At 41.8% G+C, this 18,943-nt stretch overlaps 1 protein-coding gene across 2 annotated transcripts in view; it reads right to left on the reverse strand.

Moving 5' to 3' along the window:
- Positions 1-3,152: 3,152 nt before the first annotated feature.
- Positions 3,153-18,943, reverse strand: part of CREB3L2 (cAMP responsive element binding protein 3 like 2) — an 82,385-nt gene continuing 66,594 nt past the window's right edge. For both annotated transcript variants that reach the window (XM_018080502.3, XM_029963453.1), the window contains exons 8-12: positions 18,294-18,362; positions 11,242-11,341; positions 10,202-10,328; positions 9,305-9,530; positions 3,153-8,379 (exon numbers count right to left, since the gene is read on the reverse strand). In XM_018080502.3, coding sequence (XP_017935991.2) covers positions 8,304-8,379; positions 9,305-9,530; positions 10,202-10,328; positions 11,242-11,341; positions 18,294-18,362 — 598 coding nt within the window. In that variant the 3' untranslated portion in view covers positions 3,153-8,303. The remainder of the gene's footprint in view (positions 8,380-9,304; positions 9,531-10,201; positions 10,329-11,241; positions 11,342-18,293; positions 18,363-18,943) is intronic.

An 18,943-nucleotide genomic window follows, 5' to 3' on the forward strand; every position in this document is an offset into this window, starting at 1 on the left:
GCTCATCACCCAGCATTTCTTCATTGTATGTGGGCTTCTTTTTTAATCACAGACTCCCTGCAGCATCACCTGCTGTGTGATGATTTAAGGGTAATACTGAGATCCGAGGAGATTCTTAACCAATCGTTAATCACTGGTCCATGTTTTGTATGCTTGCAGGAACTGAGCTCAGCTGAAACTAAGCTGAGGGTAACTTTCCCAATCAGTCACAGTCTAATGATTTTCCTCTAAAAATGCTATATATGGCTTGATGCTGCTAACAAGTACCCTAGATCAATAGTTCTGGCAAGTGAAATTGCCTGTTCAGAAAGCAAGAGGCACCCAAGGTAGAGCTTTGGAGGAGCTTTTTTTTTTTCCTCCACTACCGATTTCTTTTGCTACTTCAACCTTTTTAGCCCCAAACCAAGGCATTTCCGAAAATATGCATTGGCCACAAATTTAGTGCAGGCCATGGTGTTCCAATTTTCATGGTACGCTGCCTTCTCCAACCTCTAAAGCAGTCTTCTTTAAGAGGCCTTGAAAAGGAGGCATCAAAGCCATCTCTCACGCTCCCATTTTCACTTTCAGTACTATTTCAGAACTATTATTTCCATCACTAATATTTCCTGCAGAGAATAAATTCTTGGTTGCTACTGTATGGATGCACGGTACTCATATACGAGGTCTCTTTCCTAGAAGAAAACTGGTGTAAAACAAATTACCACACCATTTGTGATGGCAGCTCTGCACAGGGTAGTTTTCACACCTGCACTAGGCCATCTATCATCAAGTTCCCTGGGTGGCCAGCAAAGCCATGGAGTCCCCAAACTGGAAGAAATTAGGTGGGTTTTTTTCCATGTCTACCCAAAGTAGTAAAGGTTCAGCTCCGTCCCTTGGCTGGATTCTGTTTCTGGGCTGCTGGGCCTAAGGTTGACTGCTCACACAGGCAGAACAGCTTCTGAATTGCTAGAGAAAGCTCCTGAGCTATCTCAGGGGGGAGTCAGGGTAAGGGAAGGACCCGAGGCCAGCAGAGGACCCAATCCCTAAAAGCCAAAGCAGAAAGAGCTCTCTTAAGAGTTCGCTTTAGTTTAAGCAAATCCAGTGTCAAGCCAGTGCAGGGTTTAAAGGCCTTACCTTCCAGAGGGCTATTTGGCCCATACAACTCGAGCTCCAGCATGCCCTAGCAGACTGGTATCACTGGGCTGAAGCAAGTGCCCCCTTGAGCATCAGCCTTCCTGGATCCCACTTTTAAGGAGACAGAATTTAATATTAATGGGGCTGTATCGCATAGTTGCACTGAAGTGCCATTATCATTATTAAACGCCATCAGCCTTCACCTAATTTCCACCCATTATTGACAGACATAATTCTCTGCTAATCTCAAAAAGGGAAGGGGCAGCCAGCTTCAGTAAAAAAACCACATCATTGCTTTTAACCTTCTCTTTCTAGCACCCTGCTAAAGTACTGGGGTTCTGCCGTCTTGAAGATAGACACATTGCACACAGCGCCACACCCGGGAAAGCCAAGGGCCCAGATCTTTTCCAACAATCAGGAGGAAATCAAACAAGTTGTACTTGCTTTTTCTACAGAAAATATTTATTTGCAAGAAATGAAAAGCATAACATACTTCGCTACATACATATTTAGGCTACAAAAGCAGGTAGTCTGTTCTCTCGTAGAATCAGGCAGATGATTTAAAAAGGAAAAACAGCAATTTCTTTCCACCCAATGGACATGTTTGCAGTGTTAACAATCAGGTGGGATCGCATCCAGATGACAGCACTTGTACAAAAATAGAGGCCACTGTACACACAGACACAGAGTTAAATAGACATGCCAAAAGAATAGAGACATCTGCAGTCAGAAGAGGCCCCAGTGAAGTTTACCAAGGAGTTTTGGAGGACATGCTTTTGCACTAGTATCACTGTCCATGTCATCTTAGATAGATGCACAAACCCATACTGCATTCCCGTGAACAAAGGGAAAGGGAAAAGATCAACTTAAGTGCCTTAGGTGTGTCACAGCAGAGTGACTCAATCACAAGGTGCTGTTTTGCATGGCCCAAGGCAATGGATTTGGCCCTGGATATGTATTTCTCTTCATGAGAGTAACACCAGGTAGTGTACCCTTGGAAGGCCTAGCAAATCTTAGAAAAACTGTGATGTATTTGTGTCACAGCATGGCCCTCTGAGAGCAAACTGCTTCCCCTCAATGTGCCCATGGGGCTGTCAGGGCAGTAGCACTCCCACAGAAGGGGGGATCCTCTCCCACAAGACCAGCTCAGAAACTGTGTTCCTTGAGCAATCGGCTCCCAGGGGCCACCTTTTAAGGCTAACTTACATCACTTAAAAAAAAAAAGAAGATTCAAAGCCATAATTCTGCAGAACAAAAATGATACCAGAATATACAATAAAGCCCAAAATAATCTTTTTTTTGAACCAAGCCAGAGCTGTCCTACAGAAAGGCCAGACAGTCTAGGCATACACACAAAATGACACAGTGCAACAACATTCAGTCGACAATTAATCACAGCACAGTCTTCAGACAGCAATTCACACAACAGTTTTATGAGTGCTCAGTGATGTGGAATGTTGAACAGGTTTCAGAGAGGAAGGCCTGGATTTCCTGTTGCACCAAGCCGAATGCGCCCTGTGTGTTCAGGTAGATGCCTTTATTTAGTGACACTTATTACATAAAGGAAACAACCCTGTGTTGTTGATTTCTTTTAATTATTCACATCTGCACAGATACACACATGCTCACACTCATTCTTGCTGACTGTACAAATGAAGAAAGCAAGACACTGTTACATCAGCACCGCCGAATTAAAATCTGGTATGGCAAAGTCAGATATGAGCTGAGTTCTGTTAAAAGAAAATGATTACCTGCCTCTGCTTCCCCCTCTCCCTCTTCCACTCCCTTCATTATGGACTGCTAAAGTTAAAAAAGATTTTTACTTGCTGTTTGGAGGGGAAAGTGGCATATAACATAAAGGTCAGATATGCATAAACAGGACTGCGTAATATTAAAGAGCAAGGGGAACAAGAATAAAGCTAAACCTAGCGGGGAACTAGTGACAGAGGCTATCACTGCTGATTTATGGAATCAAGAACTGGGTTTCCCTGTGATGTCAGGTCCCTTCACTTGCCCTTTATTTCACACTTTCTGTAAGACAGATCTACAAATCCAGCTTTCCCATGCTCAGTTAGCTGTTCAGCTGAAGCTCTTGGAGAAAGAGTATGGAGATCGGTTTTAGGGTACACAAGAGATTACTGCTAATAGAGAATATTCAGACTCCATCTCAGCATCACAAATTAGAGGTTTCTGCAAGATGCACTCTCTTCTACGCAGCAATTAAACTCATATGTATATATACACCTTGGTAAAGCAGAAAAAGGCCTGACACGAAAAGGACAAAAACGAATTGCAATTTCCCTCTCAACACTGGAGAGCACCTCCAGTGGATGCTGATCACCCAAGCAATGTGGTACTACTAACTGGGATCACACCCTCAACATATCTCTGAGTGCCCAATGTCATTTTATTGGCCATGAGAAAGCTACAGTATTGATTGAATCCTTACATCTTATTTGTAAAGACCTTACTTAACATGTAAATCAATTCATTCATCTTTGCAACCCCCAAAGTTATTAATCCTTAACACTATACAGTGCAAACCAGCAATGCATCACAGCACTACACTACTTATATAGGCTAGTATAACTTTTGTAGCTATGAAGTTCTGACCTATCATTTCACCTTCAGAATACAAAATGTTCCCTTTTTAATTAGTGACTCGAGAAAGAAATATTTTAGTCACCAAGAGTATAAAAATACTCCGTATTCCTCTGTTCTCAACTGCGTGGGTCTTGTACAATGGCCTCTTGGCACTAGTTAGAATCTAGAGCCCAAATACTCAGTGGAAATCCCTCCCAACGTAGCAATTAGTATCCTTCTTTTACTTGACCTACATTTTAAATGTGTCTAGACAGAATTTACCACTCATAGTTTGGGGGGATGGGAGCAGAGAGGTGGGTTGGTTTCTTCAGTAGGAAAAAAAAAGGTTTTAGATTAATTTTTAGTCCACGTTAGAAAAATCAAGAATACATCAAGATACACCGTTATACAGAGAGATATGGAAGAGGTCCCCTGTCAGTATAAATCAGACCTGCACCCCCAAGAGCAGTATGTGAGAAGTGTGCTGCGTTGTATCAGGTGGGATCTGGCCTAAGAACCTCAGTCTAATCCATTAGTCTGTGCTGATGAAAAATATTGAATGGTACAGATGAAATGAAAGAAATGCAGCAAAGAACTATAAATAGCCCAGGGGAGAAAAACCAACATTATCTACACACTAGTAACAAGGTTAGAAACAGCACATGCCCTGTGCTTGATAGTTTTAAAATATATATATATATATATTTATATAAAATAATGCCCTACTTTCATTCATAGCTTATCTCCCTAGAAGCAAAGACCTGACAGATCTAGACATGCTTTAAAGCTACAAGCCAAAAGGTAAGTTTACTAGTGTGTATAAAACTGTGCTGACAAACACCATAATGTTACAGCTGAGGACTGCGAGTATCACTCAAGTCCTCTACTGGAAATGGAAATTAAGTAGCATGTAAGGCCTTTGCTTACCACATCCATACACACACATTGTTCTACAGCACCAAGTCACTGATCATGGGAAAAAGCACACTGGCAGAAGGCTAAGACCTCAAGTAATGGAGCTGAGCTAATTAAAAGCACTTACACTGGCAGCCTCCCTGAATACACCTAAGTACTCCTTTCTTATGCCCTTAACACAGAGCACATAAGCTGCCTCTGCACATGGTGTGCAGTGCATCAGCATTCACACTGGGGTCACCCCTGGGCTGCTGAGGCTGGCAGTGCAATTGGCACTGTCCTGCCTTCCCCATCCCCCTGCTAGGTACATAACATGGGCACAAACTACCTCTGGAGATAGTGAAGTCCTTGCTGCTCAACAGCCTGTGAGGAGGTGATGACAGGGGATTCCTTGGCCCCCAGTATCTAGCAGAGAAACCTGTTCTATTAAGGCCCCTGAAGAAAAATGATCACAAACATACCCAAGTAAAGTAAAGGTTTTCCTTATTATAAGAAGTAACATGTAATACAATAAATCCCCAAGCAATGTGTGTGCTAGGTCAAGAGATTCCCCAAAGGAGTACCTAAAAATAACTTGAAGGATTACACAAATTAAGATTATAGAAACAGATTATCAAACAGTTGCAAGAAAATCGGAACGGCCGTACTGGCTTGGATGAATTAATACTGAGGCCTGACCCAGACTGCAGCCATTTAAAATGCTCTGGATGAAAACATGACTATCTCCCAACCAGATTTGAACTGACATTCCCAAATTAAGCAAAAAAATAGGGCAAAGTTTTAACAGTGGCAAGTGCAGTACGTTTCGGAGAGGAGGGGCTGTTTTGGTTGTGCAAAATCATCTGTCCTGTGAGTATTGAGAAATAATTCCATTTTGGTTTTAAGACATTGAAGTTAGCTGTATCTGCACTGGTTGGTGATCCATTTAACTGGTCATGGGCATGAGTTCAGGCAGAGAGGCCTCCTGCTTATATGCACAGTACAAACTGCAAGACTAGTAAGTGGTGTTGCACTTCTCAGCTTGGAACCTCTTCTGCAGAATATTTAACCACTCAGTTGCCCTCAGAGGTGGCAAACCATTGGTGCTCTGGAAAAAAAAAGACCATCTAAGGAATTTCCTAAACTATGACCTTGCACACTTATGCTGACCAGCCATAAGGTAATGGAAGGGTCAATCCCAGCTTTCTCCTGTCACTTTGCTGACCTCAAGTGGCTGAGCAATGCAGCCATCCCTCGTGGCACCCACCAGTGGTCACTGTTTATGTGAGGCCTTAAACCATTCAAAAAGAAAAAAACAGAATCATACAAAAGTTGTTGATAGATATTGGAATGATTCAGAGGACCCAGGAGGATCACTGTGAAGGGAGACAGACTCTAGGGCAGTGATTGACCCATGCCAAGAAGGGAACAGCTGCAACATAGACTACAACAGCACTTCCCCTCTCACTGCCACCTCAGGTAAAATAATAAAAAGGCACTTGCATAGAAGAATAGGGCATTACATAGAAAGAACGTCTGTACACCAAAACTCACTACTAGCTCATGGAGTCAGGCACATGTTTCACTGTCACTAATGTGAAACACCTTCTTAAAATGGCACAATGGGAACTGATCCACAGTCCCCTGTAATTCGCCAAATACTTTCCATTCATTTCTCTGAGTTTTGAGTCAGGCCTGAGGATGGCAAATAGGGAAGAAAGTCTAAGGAGAATGAAGAACACGAAAGGAGCTGGTGTGATAGCTGCAGTATTAAAATACAAATCCAGTATTTTACAAAACAGAATACTTGCAGGAAATATCTACTGTACATAGTAAAAAATTACTTGTAAGGCTAGGTTAGTTTTTCCCTTATTTATCATTAGGAAAAAAATAAAAGACAAAAGAGCTTCAAATTCTTTTTTTTTAATTGACTTCTTCTGGTAAACTGTAAAGTAGCTATGCTAGCCTGCTGAATTAGGATTTTCACATTAAATCCATCTCAATGGAGCCTGAGTGCCCTTCTGTAGGAACCAGATAAAACCCTGCTCAAATCCTGGGGTAAGTTCAATTATGCCACTGCAAGGACAAATTGCAAGAAGCACAGCTCCAGCAAAGGCATGACCAGGGTACTGAGAGGACACTTAAAAGACAACAATGACACAGGACAAGGAAGAAACAAAGCAGGGAGAAGACTACTGGACCGGGATCAGACCTGAATACTGCTCTTGCCTTTTCCACTGAACTTGGGCCAGTCACTTCACCTCCCTGTGTGCTCATCTCATCCCTCTGTTCACAGGTCTCCTGCTTACATAATCAACTCCTCAGCTCAGAGGCTGCCTTGCCATACAGCTAATACAGTATCTACTACCTCCAGGCCTGAACTGTGCCTAGCTGGGGCTACCTATACTCCTGTCTTTTCAACAAAGCAGTTGGTCTAAGATCACATCTCTGGAAAAGGAGGTAAGAGGATGTCATAATGTATCTTTCCACAGAGGAAAATAAGATACATGGCTTTATTTTAGAACAATTCAAGTTTAAGGGGAGGGAATGAGTATTCAGTAATATTTGTGTGTTAGATTTTAGAGTTTGCTCAGATCACCTGCAGGGTTAAGGGAAGCTCAGTTCTCTTCATTGCAACTGCCTGAGCAAGATTTTGCAAAGCTAATAAATACTATTTACAACAGTAACAGGAAGATGGCAAGGAAAGGAAAACACAAGACAATCTGAGACTGGAAATAAGAAATTCCGTCAATGCATCTAGAGGCCAATAAATTAAATCCATATCGTCCTCTCAGGAGGCACTTATGGTTTAAGCCTTACATTGATTCAGTTTGTTGGGCAGGAACTGATAAAAGCTAAATTGATTAGCCTTAAGCAAACTAAAGGGCATCCATCTAAAACATTGCATAAATTTAACAAAATCTGCTTTCTAAACAGATTTAGTTAAACTAGTGTAGTTCTCCCACACAAAGTGTGACAAGACAGTGACTGATCTTTGCTTAATTTCTCAAGGGTGGAAGCAGGGAAGCCTACCAGAACTGCTTTCAGCACACAGAGAAACCTACCCCACTAAACAATAAAGGAGAAGAGCAAGAGCTAGGGGAGGACAATTCAGCACCATCATTGCCCACCCCTCTCCTGCCTGTGTTCTGAGCTCAGCAGTCTCAGGGCCCTTTCTTGTCCCTTCAGAAGCAGGCTAAACACATGCTTCTCAATCCCCACAAAAGGCTCAAGTGCTGTAGACCAGCAGGCACAGAGCTGTGATTAGATTTGGAGCACCATCATGCTGCACCTCCTCTCTCTCCCTCAGCTACCTTCTCCCAAGAAAACTATCACCCACGTGCTCCTGTTGGTTTTGCATATTTCACTCTTCTACAGAATGCCTTTGTGCTCAGACCAGGCTGTGTGCATGTGGCACACACACCCACCAGTCACTGGCACACTGCTGGCATCATCTGCCATCATAATTCAATCCTGCCCTTGCAGTGTTAGACAGGAAAGGAATAAAAGCAAAGACAGGGACTGTGTGCGAAGTGAGGAAGGGAGTTACAAAGACAAGAGATCCCATCTGTAGTCACAGCCTCACCAGTCAATGCAGAAGTTGAACTCCCTCTCTTTTGTACTTTGGTTCACTGAGGATGACAAGTCAGGGGAACTTTGGTTGAAAAGATGTGGGAAAGAGGGAAGTCAAGAAAAAAAGGCCTTTTTTATTTTTAAGAGGTGGCATTGACTCTTCTATCTATTTCAATTATCTTCAGTGTTTCATTTCTTTCTAGTTCGGAGTTGACTCTGTAGGGAAGAAAAATACCAAAAAGAACAAAGGTTAACATTAACAGTCATTTTTAAAAGTGCATATCCTGCTTGAATTAGCTAATGCTAAAAAGACATTCAGTATTCACCAGGTACTTGTCAGCTGGAGTCTGGTAACACATTGAATTAGTCATCTCTTTGGCTCTAGGCATAACTTTGACACAAGTGCTCAGAAGACATACTTGGGGTGATATGGCTGATCCTAGCCCTCATAATAGCATGCTGCCAAACAAAATCCCTCTCTCCACTGTTTGGTGGGCTTTGTTACTGCTTGTTAGCAGAGACTGAGACCCGGGCCAACAGGACAGTGGCAGGACAAGAAAAGGTGCAGTGGAAAGAAAACTGCAGATACATCTTTAAATCAGTGAATCTCTCTCTTTTCAGAGGCCCCAAAACCTTAAATTTAAGTTAAAAAAAAGGAACTCAGTGTAGGAACTTAAGCAGTCTAATAAATTTACACGTCAGTCTCTTAAGACTGAGTCCCGGAAACTTCCCACGGTAATGCTTTAGTAGGATCACTGTTGTGAGAAGCTCCAGCTCTTCACACCCTAACCTCATAGAAAGCCCAGTGAGTCACAACTTCACACTACCACACAACTGGTAAAAGCTTATTCCTTTAGGAGACACACAAGTAAGTGCTCAAAGAAGTGGGTAGGCAGAACTAACAGGCTTACGGGGTTTAGGTTTCTGGTAGAAGTAGAGAGTTCAGTAGCTGTATTACAACAACAATGTGGTAAACACTTCTCCAGAGTAACGATGACTTTGCCTATAGGATCTCCAGATAAAAACCAACTCTTAGTTCATGTTTTACGGTGCCCAGCACAGCTGAGCCACTAGTCTTACTTCTGGCCTTCAGGCACAATGACAGAACACCGGTATGACAAGCAGCCCACCCTGCACTCACCTGTGCTGCTGCAGGCCCAGCAGCACTGATTTCTCTAGCCTTGTCTCGTTGCCTATTGTGAACTGCATGATGTCATCCTGCTGTGTCCCTGACACGGCTTCCAGGGACAGCGTTGCGTACTTGGAGGTGTCTGTTTGCCTGTCATTGCGATCTGCAAAGGAGATCGGGCTTGACGACTCCTCCAGCTGGTGAGGCTCTTCATAAATTAGCAGACTCCTTGACCTCACTACATACAAAGAGAGAAGGCAAAAAGACATGAGAAACAGGCAGGTCAGAGAACAGCCCTGGTTATTTCAGGAAATGGAAACTGTCAGAGCAGAGCTAAAGCTGCAAAGGGCTTTTCTTTCCATAGTGATTAACTGGAAGTTTGATAGCTGAAGAAAGAAACCACAGGAACGGTCCAGGTAGGGATCAAAAAGCTCTAAATTATTCACAAAACAAGAATAAAATTAAATAATCACTCTGATAATATACTGGTTCATTATAGGTATATAATACTAACAAATTCCAACTCAGTCCTTGGAGTCTTTGCTGACACTGGCAAAAGAAACACCAACTGATACCAGTTGTTCATTTTAACAGTATGAACATTTCCTACCGAGTAGAAACCCTGCTACCTTTCACAAACCACTGGCTTTAGTTCCAGAAGTACCAAGCAAGCTAGTGGGGAAAAGGCTTTGCCCATGTTTATGAGGTCTGCTGCCATCAGCATAGTTTACCAAGCTATCCTTCTTTGTATATATATGTATATATCCCTTCTTTGTTACATATAAAAAAACGGCCAGTCAAGAAGCAGAAAAGCAAAAGATGCTTGAGAAAGGGGTTAGGAATAGAGGTGGAAAACAAGTGCCAAAGTACAACCGAGCAAGGAGCAAGACTGGAATAGCTGTCACTTACCAATGGAATCTGTGTAGGACTCTGGTGAGGAATGCTGCCTGGGCAACACCATCTTCGTAGCAGAAGGATATGGCCCATAGCTCTGAGAGAAGCTGCCAAAAACTACTGCAAAGCACAGCACCACCATCTGGCAAAGGGAGGATGCAGAAGAGGTGAGTGCACTAGGTTTTGACCCATGTGCACACATCAGAACTAACACTTTATCAAAACAAACCATTTGAGGCCCTTTTCATCACTACATACAGGGTCTCTTAGCAAAGGCACATATACAATAGCAATTCAGTGTTTTTAAAGGGCACATTTCAAAGCTGGAGTTTGTTTTCAATGTCTGCCACCATTCTGACCAGCTGCCTTATTTACTCAGAAAGCTGAAAAGCAGACAAAGCTGCCATGTGTGTTTTACAGATACTGTCAGGAATTTCCCGACAGGTTACTTCTGCTTGCCCCAGTCTTGCTTCCAAGTGACAGCATGGCTAGCAGATTAGGAGAACAGATTAGGTCTTGTAAATACTTTCCATCAATTTATACCACTTTAGATATAAAGGGAACTCACTGGCTGAGTGTAGGTAGGGAAAAGGAAAATGTTTCATTCTACTCATTTTGTTATCTTGACTACTATTACTGAAATAGGACAGAGGTAGATTTACAGCCTCAGTTATATTTTGATTTGGTTGATCAAGTTTATTTTTACTGGTAACAAAAGAACTGAGCATCAAAAGTCACCTTCCTTTTCATTTTACAACCCTAGACACCATTTCTCACATACAATACTGCAGTAAATAATAAAGTGGGTCATTTGGAGGAGTAGTGCTCCTTCCTTCATCACTGTAGCACCCAACCAAAAGCACAGGTCCAGTCCCCTCCAGAATTTAGTGCCTTCGCAAGTCTCACCTACCTCAAAATTAATTGTCAAATCATGAAAAGGAGTTTCCCAAGCTGCAAATTTGCAACTGAGAGGCTTTGCAGAGCAAGGGATGTGCCTTTGAGCAATGGAAAGAGATTCTCATCCCCTTGCAATTCCCAGCATTAGGAACACTCACCATAAGACAGGTCCCTGTCTGTGTGCTAGCTGCCTTACATGAACGAGACACTTTGCCAGCAACCATGGCTTGGAGTCTCTGCAGCTGCTGCAGAAGTGTTCTGGAAAGCAAAGACAACAGACAAGAATCACACACACTGCCCTTCTTGTTGGTTAAATAGCTTTTTGTTTCAAATTCCACACCTGGCCAATAATACAACATTTATTACAAGGTAGAGATAATTAAAGTCCTCTCCTTGAAATTACTAGCAAGGAATGGTTTTAATTTTACAAAGTTTTTACACGTATTAATGCTGGAACTTTCAAAAAGATCTTTTGTTTTTCCCTCAACTGATGTCCCTGAACACTTACTTCTTTAGTACTTTCAGAAAGCTCTTGTAAATAAAAATTGTGTTTTCAGTGTTCCTACAAGAAATGGCTCCAGTGAGCACATTAGCAAATGAAACTGCTCTACACACAAGTGACCAGATGCATATACAACCTGATATGTCATGAATTCAGCAGGAGTTTTGCCATTATTTTTAAAGGTGCAGAAGTGAGTTTATAACTGCTGTAGTTGGTGACTGAGGTACCTCCTTTTTCCAAAAAACCTATTCAGTGGTTTGGACCACATGCTGGAACATTTTTAAAGAGAAGGTCTTAAAACTGAACATGGGCACAGACTTCATTTCTCAAATTCATTTATTAAATAAAACACTTTATTGCTATTTGCTAAATCCTCCAGGAGCCGACAAAAACTGCAGATGCTTCAAGTGGCTACTGTGACTGTGTCTTTCAGAGGTCCCAACCACAATGACAATTCTCTTGTGGCTGGAGTCAACAGTCCTAGACCAGCAGGATATTATTCTGTCTTTCTGGCTGGCTTTTTTCTGCTGTAGCATCAATTACTACAGTCAGAATACCACTCATTTAAATGGGAAATTATCTCAAAGTATGATTGATAACAGGGTTTTCACAGCAGATTTCATTGAAGTGTTTTAGCAGATAAGGAGCAAACCAAATGCCTGTCCTTGACACAAACACAGTACAATTTTGTACCAAGTTGTTAAATTTGCTGTTCATTTCCAACTTTACTTGTCACTTCTCCTGTAAGTCTCACAATCTCTTGTGGAGGATACCCCAACAGAACTCCAGGCAACAGTTTTGGAAGCTGTGACGTCAAACGCTAAAGCAAGAGCCGAGGTCAGGGTGTCAGAGAAAATAGAAGGATTATTTTAAGATCAAACTGGCTAAAAGCTAATTGTAGGACAGACCCAGAGGTGCCTTCCCAGCTCAATATACACTGGTCTGCCTATTATCATAGATTTTTTTAATCATCAATGCTCATTGCTAATTAGGGCTTAATGAATTCAAGGACTTCAGGAATACATTCTGAAATGAGCACAAGGCATTCTCACAGCACAGATTTATCTGGGCCAGCAGATCCTTCTCAACTTATTAAGGAAGGATGTCTTGCATGCTCTTGAGAGCATGGCTTATCCTGCAACTCTTTAAAAAAGGAAAGCAATACGCCTAATTCAATCCTTTACTCACTATTAGAGAGACCACAGGCAAATTAAGAGATATAAACAGTGTCCCTCACATAAATGAGACCATCCCAATTTCCTGCTCCTTTCTGCATCTCTCCCCAGCTCCCCCTCACATCCGCTGCATGGCATGGGGTTCACAAAGACTTGAGTACATAGTATACATCATTTTCTGGCACAGAATATGCTGCATGCAGTATTCCAACCATGTGCCACGAGCTATGCTATACAGCAGTGCCCTTTTAACCCTGAAATTTCTGTGCTATCACAGAAGACTAAACCTTCCCCCGGTTTCGGGCTTGAACCACTGGGCTCAACACAGAACAGCTCTGAGGAATGAAGAGGAAGGAGCTCTCCTCCTCCTCAGCTCGGGGGCTGGCAGCAGCAGCAGCCTTGAAATGCTGATCATTCCTGCCACTTTTTGTGGAGGCGTCAGTGAGAAAACAGCTAATGGCTGGTGAGGAAATCAACAGAGAAGAGGCAATTCTCCTCATTTTGCTCATCTCTGCCTTTTTGTGTTCAATTTAAAAAAACCTGTTGGGCAGAGTGGGCCCAGAGAGCTGATTCCAAAGCAGTCTCCTTTTGGAAAGTATAATTAGGCAGGTATTCTGAGGTCTCCTATACACAGAGGAAGATTCATCCCACACCTCATTTACCAACTACCTTCACATAAAATGCCTTTCTTCCCCAAGTCATTTATCTGTTTGAGCAGAGCTACTGTCTTCTTCTCAACTCAGTGTTTGGAGCTGGCAGGATACAGATGCATTTGCAAACTACGAGCAAGAACTGAGGCAAGAGCAAGAAACAAGTCTGATCAGAGATGATACCATGTTACCCTGCCACTGCCAAAATGGAGCACTCCTTGGTGCTTTTATTCTCTATTTGAATCTGGAATGGTGGAAGACTGGAGTCTGAGGTCAAAAGATTCCCAAGTAAAAGCTTTTTACTGGACAGCTGCAGGGATGATCTGGACCAAGAGAGGGAAAAGGATCAGGTCTCTACTCTGCAGAATAGGGACTTATCATAAACTATGATGCTCCCTCGAAACAGAAGCAGAAAGGCCACAAATGCTTTTAGTGGAACACACTGCCTATGGCTAAGTCCTAACAGGAGAAAATGCAAACCCAAGGCAGCATGCTAAGGGGGTTTGCACCCACAGGGATTATTTTCACTGTGTCTGACACATTTCTCAGGGATATTCAATTAGAGGGTCACCTCCGTGGGAGGTGTGAGCGTGTTTTCACACTTTTCTCTGCCAATGGAAGCACCTCATAGGAAAGCTGTAAAGTGACTGAAGACTCCTGCTCTTCCTTCCACACACTGCCAGCAAATTCACTCTGCCTGTGATGTCTTATTTTCCCGTGCACAATCACATATATTCATCTTCAGAAGAGACCCTTTCACTACCAAATAAGAGCAAGTCAAAGCTTCCCCTCTGCTTCCAGTGACACTGTGATTAAGGAGAGAAAATTTATCACTCCAGGACGTAGCCACCTGGGAGGCTTCCTCAATTCAATGTTTATGTTTAAAATCCAACATCAATTCAAAGAAAAAAAAAAAGACATTTTCTAGGGGACATCAAACACTATTTTAATCAAAAGTTTTCTGAGAATTGTTCCTGCTTTGTGAGTAACAAAACCTAATTCTGATAGGGAGAGAGAAAAATTAATCTGTCTTTTAACTCTACACAGAGATTCCTATTTGTAGGAAAGAGGACAAATCCCAAAGTAAGATTTTCACTGAAAGACCACTTAAATCCACCGTTTTGTTTCATTTGAATTACAGAGAAAACATCCAGCAATTTTCCATGGAAGATGTTTCAGCATGAAAACCAATGTCCTACTGGTTTGAAAACAAGGAGTTGCTCCAGGGCTGCCATGTTTTGTCAACTATTATAACGGTGGTCTAAAATTAAGTACAAGATATCTCATTGCAACTTAAATCTAGATCCTTCACTCTTTGAACGTGATTTGGTAAAATGACTTTACCAGCCATAAATATAGGAACAGCCAAGCAAATCAGTGAAGTCTGGCAGCTTTGGTGCTGATAAACCCTTGGTGGGTCAGAGTGATGTGCAACTTGATCTTTAGATGACTGGGAGCTGCAACAGTTTGGGCAGGAGCATGAGAAATGGGAGAACATCCCACTTGTATTTATAAAGCCACTGCCTTTAAAGGTGCCTGTCATAGTGCAGGTCTACAAAGCTGGTTTGTGTTATTCCACGGCAGCAACTCTAGCAGCTACTTGCATGTACTGTCCATGTGTGTCACTCTCAACCTCATCCTATGTCTATCATTTCTCCAAGAAAAGGGATCATCAGTATATGATGATCCAGACTCAAGAGAAGTGAAAAGCAAAGGTATTTCTCAACACGTTATACACAGCACCAGATATTTCAATACTGTCTTTAAGCCCAAAGAGCTGCTAAACAACGCTGGTGTCAGAGAATGTATTCAACCCTTTGGATCACTGGCAGCCTTTGGTCCTGATGCAAAAATGTGAGTGGACCAAGCCTTCTTGGTAACTGGGACAAGTCAGTTCAATTCTCAGTGCCAGCTTCTTCTCACACCCTTTGTTTTCTAAGATGGCAGTGCCCGTGTGTTCAGATGCTACTCAAAACAATCAGACTCCGGCTCGCTTGTGGCTACAAGACACAACAGATGTAATAATGTGCTTCCTTAGTTTTGAGAAAACTGCCTAGGAAGGAACTTGGATGGGTTTCTTCTAAAGGACTGAGTCATACAAACTAGGAGAGGTAACATATGCTAGTGTTCTAATACTAAATCTGGCAAAAATGCTGCAGTCACCCACTCACAGTAATGAGAATTAAAAACTCTCCTGCGTCTTGATCCCCAGCCTCCTGCCTTGTCTTTTTAAGATGCATGAATGCCAAGGGAGATGCTCCTGGATGCAATTTTTTTGACCTTACATCTTTTCAGATCCAGAATTTCAGGCTAAGGCTGGCTTTCAAAGAAGAGTCATCTAAATTTTTTCATGTTACTAAGAGTAATGAAGGAACATTTTTTATCAGAAAAAAATTCTAGTGTTTCCATGGTTTGGAGCCAGATTTTGAAACGCAAACAGGGTTTCCCTGAAGTCTTAGGTATATATCTATGCAAATATTTTCTATATATAGAATAACATGCTCTAAAAAACAGATTACACATACTGAAAGGTAACTGCTGTTCAATAGTTGTATGTTTTGGAAATTGCCCTTCATTTCCTCTCAAAACCAGCCAGACTATACAAACATGATACTGACTGACAGCACATAGGTGTTCATGAACTTTTAGGTAAGCAGCTATAGCCCAATTTTCCAACAAGGTAGAAATTCAACTTTGTCTTTATCTATACTTGAATGCATTAACATTTTAACACGTAATCACAGCTCTTATTTTCCTGTTATCTTTCTTGCACTATTACAATTTTTCAAAATGAAAGAACAACTAATGCTTGCAGATCTACTTTTAGATAATATGTTCAATAATTTCTTCATTTTTTTACTGCAATGAACACTTGAAGTTACAACTATAGTCAGCTAGTGTTCTGCTTTGGGCATATTAAATAAGATACATGTGTGCATAACTGTGCTATGTACTTTGAGAAATAACATCCTAACATATAAATTTGGGCTTCTGACACAACAAACTGCATAATTTTGACCACCACTGCTCTGAACTTTGACTCCTGACTATACATAGAAGATGAAAGTACCAGCTGTAGGATGCTGTGAAGACAAGTTCTGAAACATATGAAAGGTCTCTGGATGTCATGTCAAGGCCCTGTGCAAATACCAGTAAGGAAATGAGACATTTTTAATTCATTGTAAGATGTGGATAATGTACATTAAACAAGGGCCTGGAATCATTCTTTGAATGAGACAGTTGCACAATTATACAGTAAATAAAAAAGTGGCTCTTGGGGTTAAGATGAAAAACCCCTTAATATGGTATGTTACAAAATTAAGGCTTGATGAAAGCAGGCACTTTTACAGCATTGCCATGATTACAAGAATTTCTGTGCAAAGGGAAGAATATCTGCTGCCCTGCAAGAGACTACAGATCAATATCAATGCTATTGCAGAGGGCAGGAAACAATGCAACTCATCCCACATGACCAAACTATGAAGGATCTGGAGATAATATCACTTATCTAAATATTTTTAGAGCATTTAGCATGAAACAATTAAGATAATCAAATAAGAGAGAGAATGCTAAAGGTCCTTTCTAAAAGGATGGACAATACCAACAAAGCTGTTCTCATAAGTGCTTCCTCAACAACTCAGAGAGGAAAACAGCTGGTCAAATTTATCTGAAATGGGGAGAACAGCTCCAGGCTTGACAACATGCTGTTCTCAAGTGGATAATCTACAGCTGCACCTTTCCTCAGAGAAGTTGGCTTCAGCACCTTCTGGGACAGATCCTGGGAGAGACATCCCTACTCCACACCTACAGAACAATTCCTGGTTCTTGTATGTGAAACTGTGGAGGACGATACAAGAGGCACAGAAATGGCTTGGCTCTCTTCAAACAAGCAGCAGATGTCTTTGTGCATGAGCAGTGTGTGGGAGAGGCTCTCCCACAAGTTACAGTGCTACAGGGTCTGGCTCCATGAAAGTAGAGATTGGATCCAGAGATTAGAAACAACACATGCCACTCAATTAGCAATATATTGGCTGCCAGATAAGCTCCAGGGCCATTTTCCATGGTTGTGGGTCTTATCTTCAAAACCCAGCCTCCTCCCACACTTCAGTGTCACCATCAGGTTCAGTGGTAACATTCAACCATTACTACAAATGCCTCTAAACTAGAAGCTTTTAAGAGTGGGCTTTTCTAGTGCCTACTCATCTGAATTTGCCACACTGAGCATAAGCCACGACTGACACTGCACTCTCAGCTAACATCCAATTAAAAGATCAGCTATTTGACATTTTCTGCCATGTGTCCTTTGAGAAAGCCACCACTGAGTCACCCGCTTCTTCAGAAATGAAGCAAGGTGATTTTCCCCTCCAAATGAAGGAAATTCTGGGGTGTGAGATGGTTAGAAGGGTGCAAAATAATTGCAATGACATCTAGTAGTGCAGAGGGAACTAATAAAGACTCTTGAGCTCTGGCACTGTAATTTCTGGAAGTGTCATGTTCCAGGTCAAGGTCTCCTGGCAAAATTTCACTAAATAAAGAGAAATGGGAGAGTTGGACTCTCCCAATTTTTGTTTGTTTTGTTTGTTTTGAGTCACTAACTAGGTTCTTTAGAGCTCTTCTGTTGGGCAGTGAAAGAACTCTAAGAAGTGCTAAAAGGTTCCCAAGCACTCCACAGGCTAGGGAGACGGTTTAAGACATGACATCAAAGCCCCCATGCTTTACATCCCACTGCAGTCACAACAACTGGCTCTCCTCATCTTTCTCTGTCATTAACCCCATCAGATACAGCTATTGTTCACATTTCAGTTGATCTCTTAACCTCCAGATTTTCCAGCTTCAGTGTAATAACATTGCTATGGTTTTGTTTGATTCCCTTCATACCTTACCTGTTAGTATTCTCCAGGACTTCGACCTTCTTACGCAGCTCGCTGTTTTCATTTGAACAGGTCTCAACTCTGGAGACAGCACAATGAAAGAGGATTGTAAAAAAGTCAGTCATTTATTAAAGTCATTGCAAAACAAGCCAAACTTGCTTTCACAGAGAGCTCTATGATCTTGCCTACATCTTAAAAGATACTACTAGCTGTGGAGCCCCTACAGTGCTCAACTATATCCCACTAGGTGCAGCTCATTCAGGATGGGCTGTAACTACTTTTTGCTCCTTGAAATAGCATAGCAAAGATCCTGCTCAGACCTTCTCTGTGCATTGGGCCACAGGATAGATACTTTAGAAGTCACAGAATGGTTTATATTTACGTTGTTAGCAAGTGTTTTGTGCAAAGGCACCCAGAAATCCAGCGAATGCCATGCTTCTGAAATCAGACCCTCAAATTTCAAGTTTATGAGGGCTAATAATCCAGGAGACTACAGACAGATTGTCCCAAGACAGTACTCATTTCCACACTGTCCCTGGAAATCCCCTAAACTAAAGGAGATTGTAATATAACTCGGCACCTAAGAGGTCCAAGTAAAAATATGTGACTCCCAAAAAGACAAATACGACCATTCTGAATAGCTCCAAGAAGAAAAAAAGGTA

This window comes from Manacus vitellinus, unplaced genomic scaffold (assembly GCF_001715985.3).
Source record: "Manacus vitellinus isolate BGI_N305 unplaced genomic scaffold, ASM171598v3 scaffold_5_pilon, whole genome shotgun sequence".
In the NCBI taxonomy this organism is placed as follows: domain Eukaryota; kingdom Metazoa; phylum Chordata; class Aves; order Passeriformes; family Pipridae; genus Manacus; species Manacus vitellinus.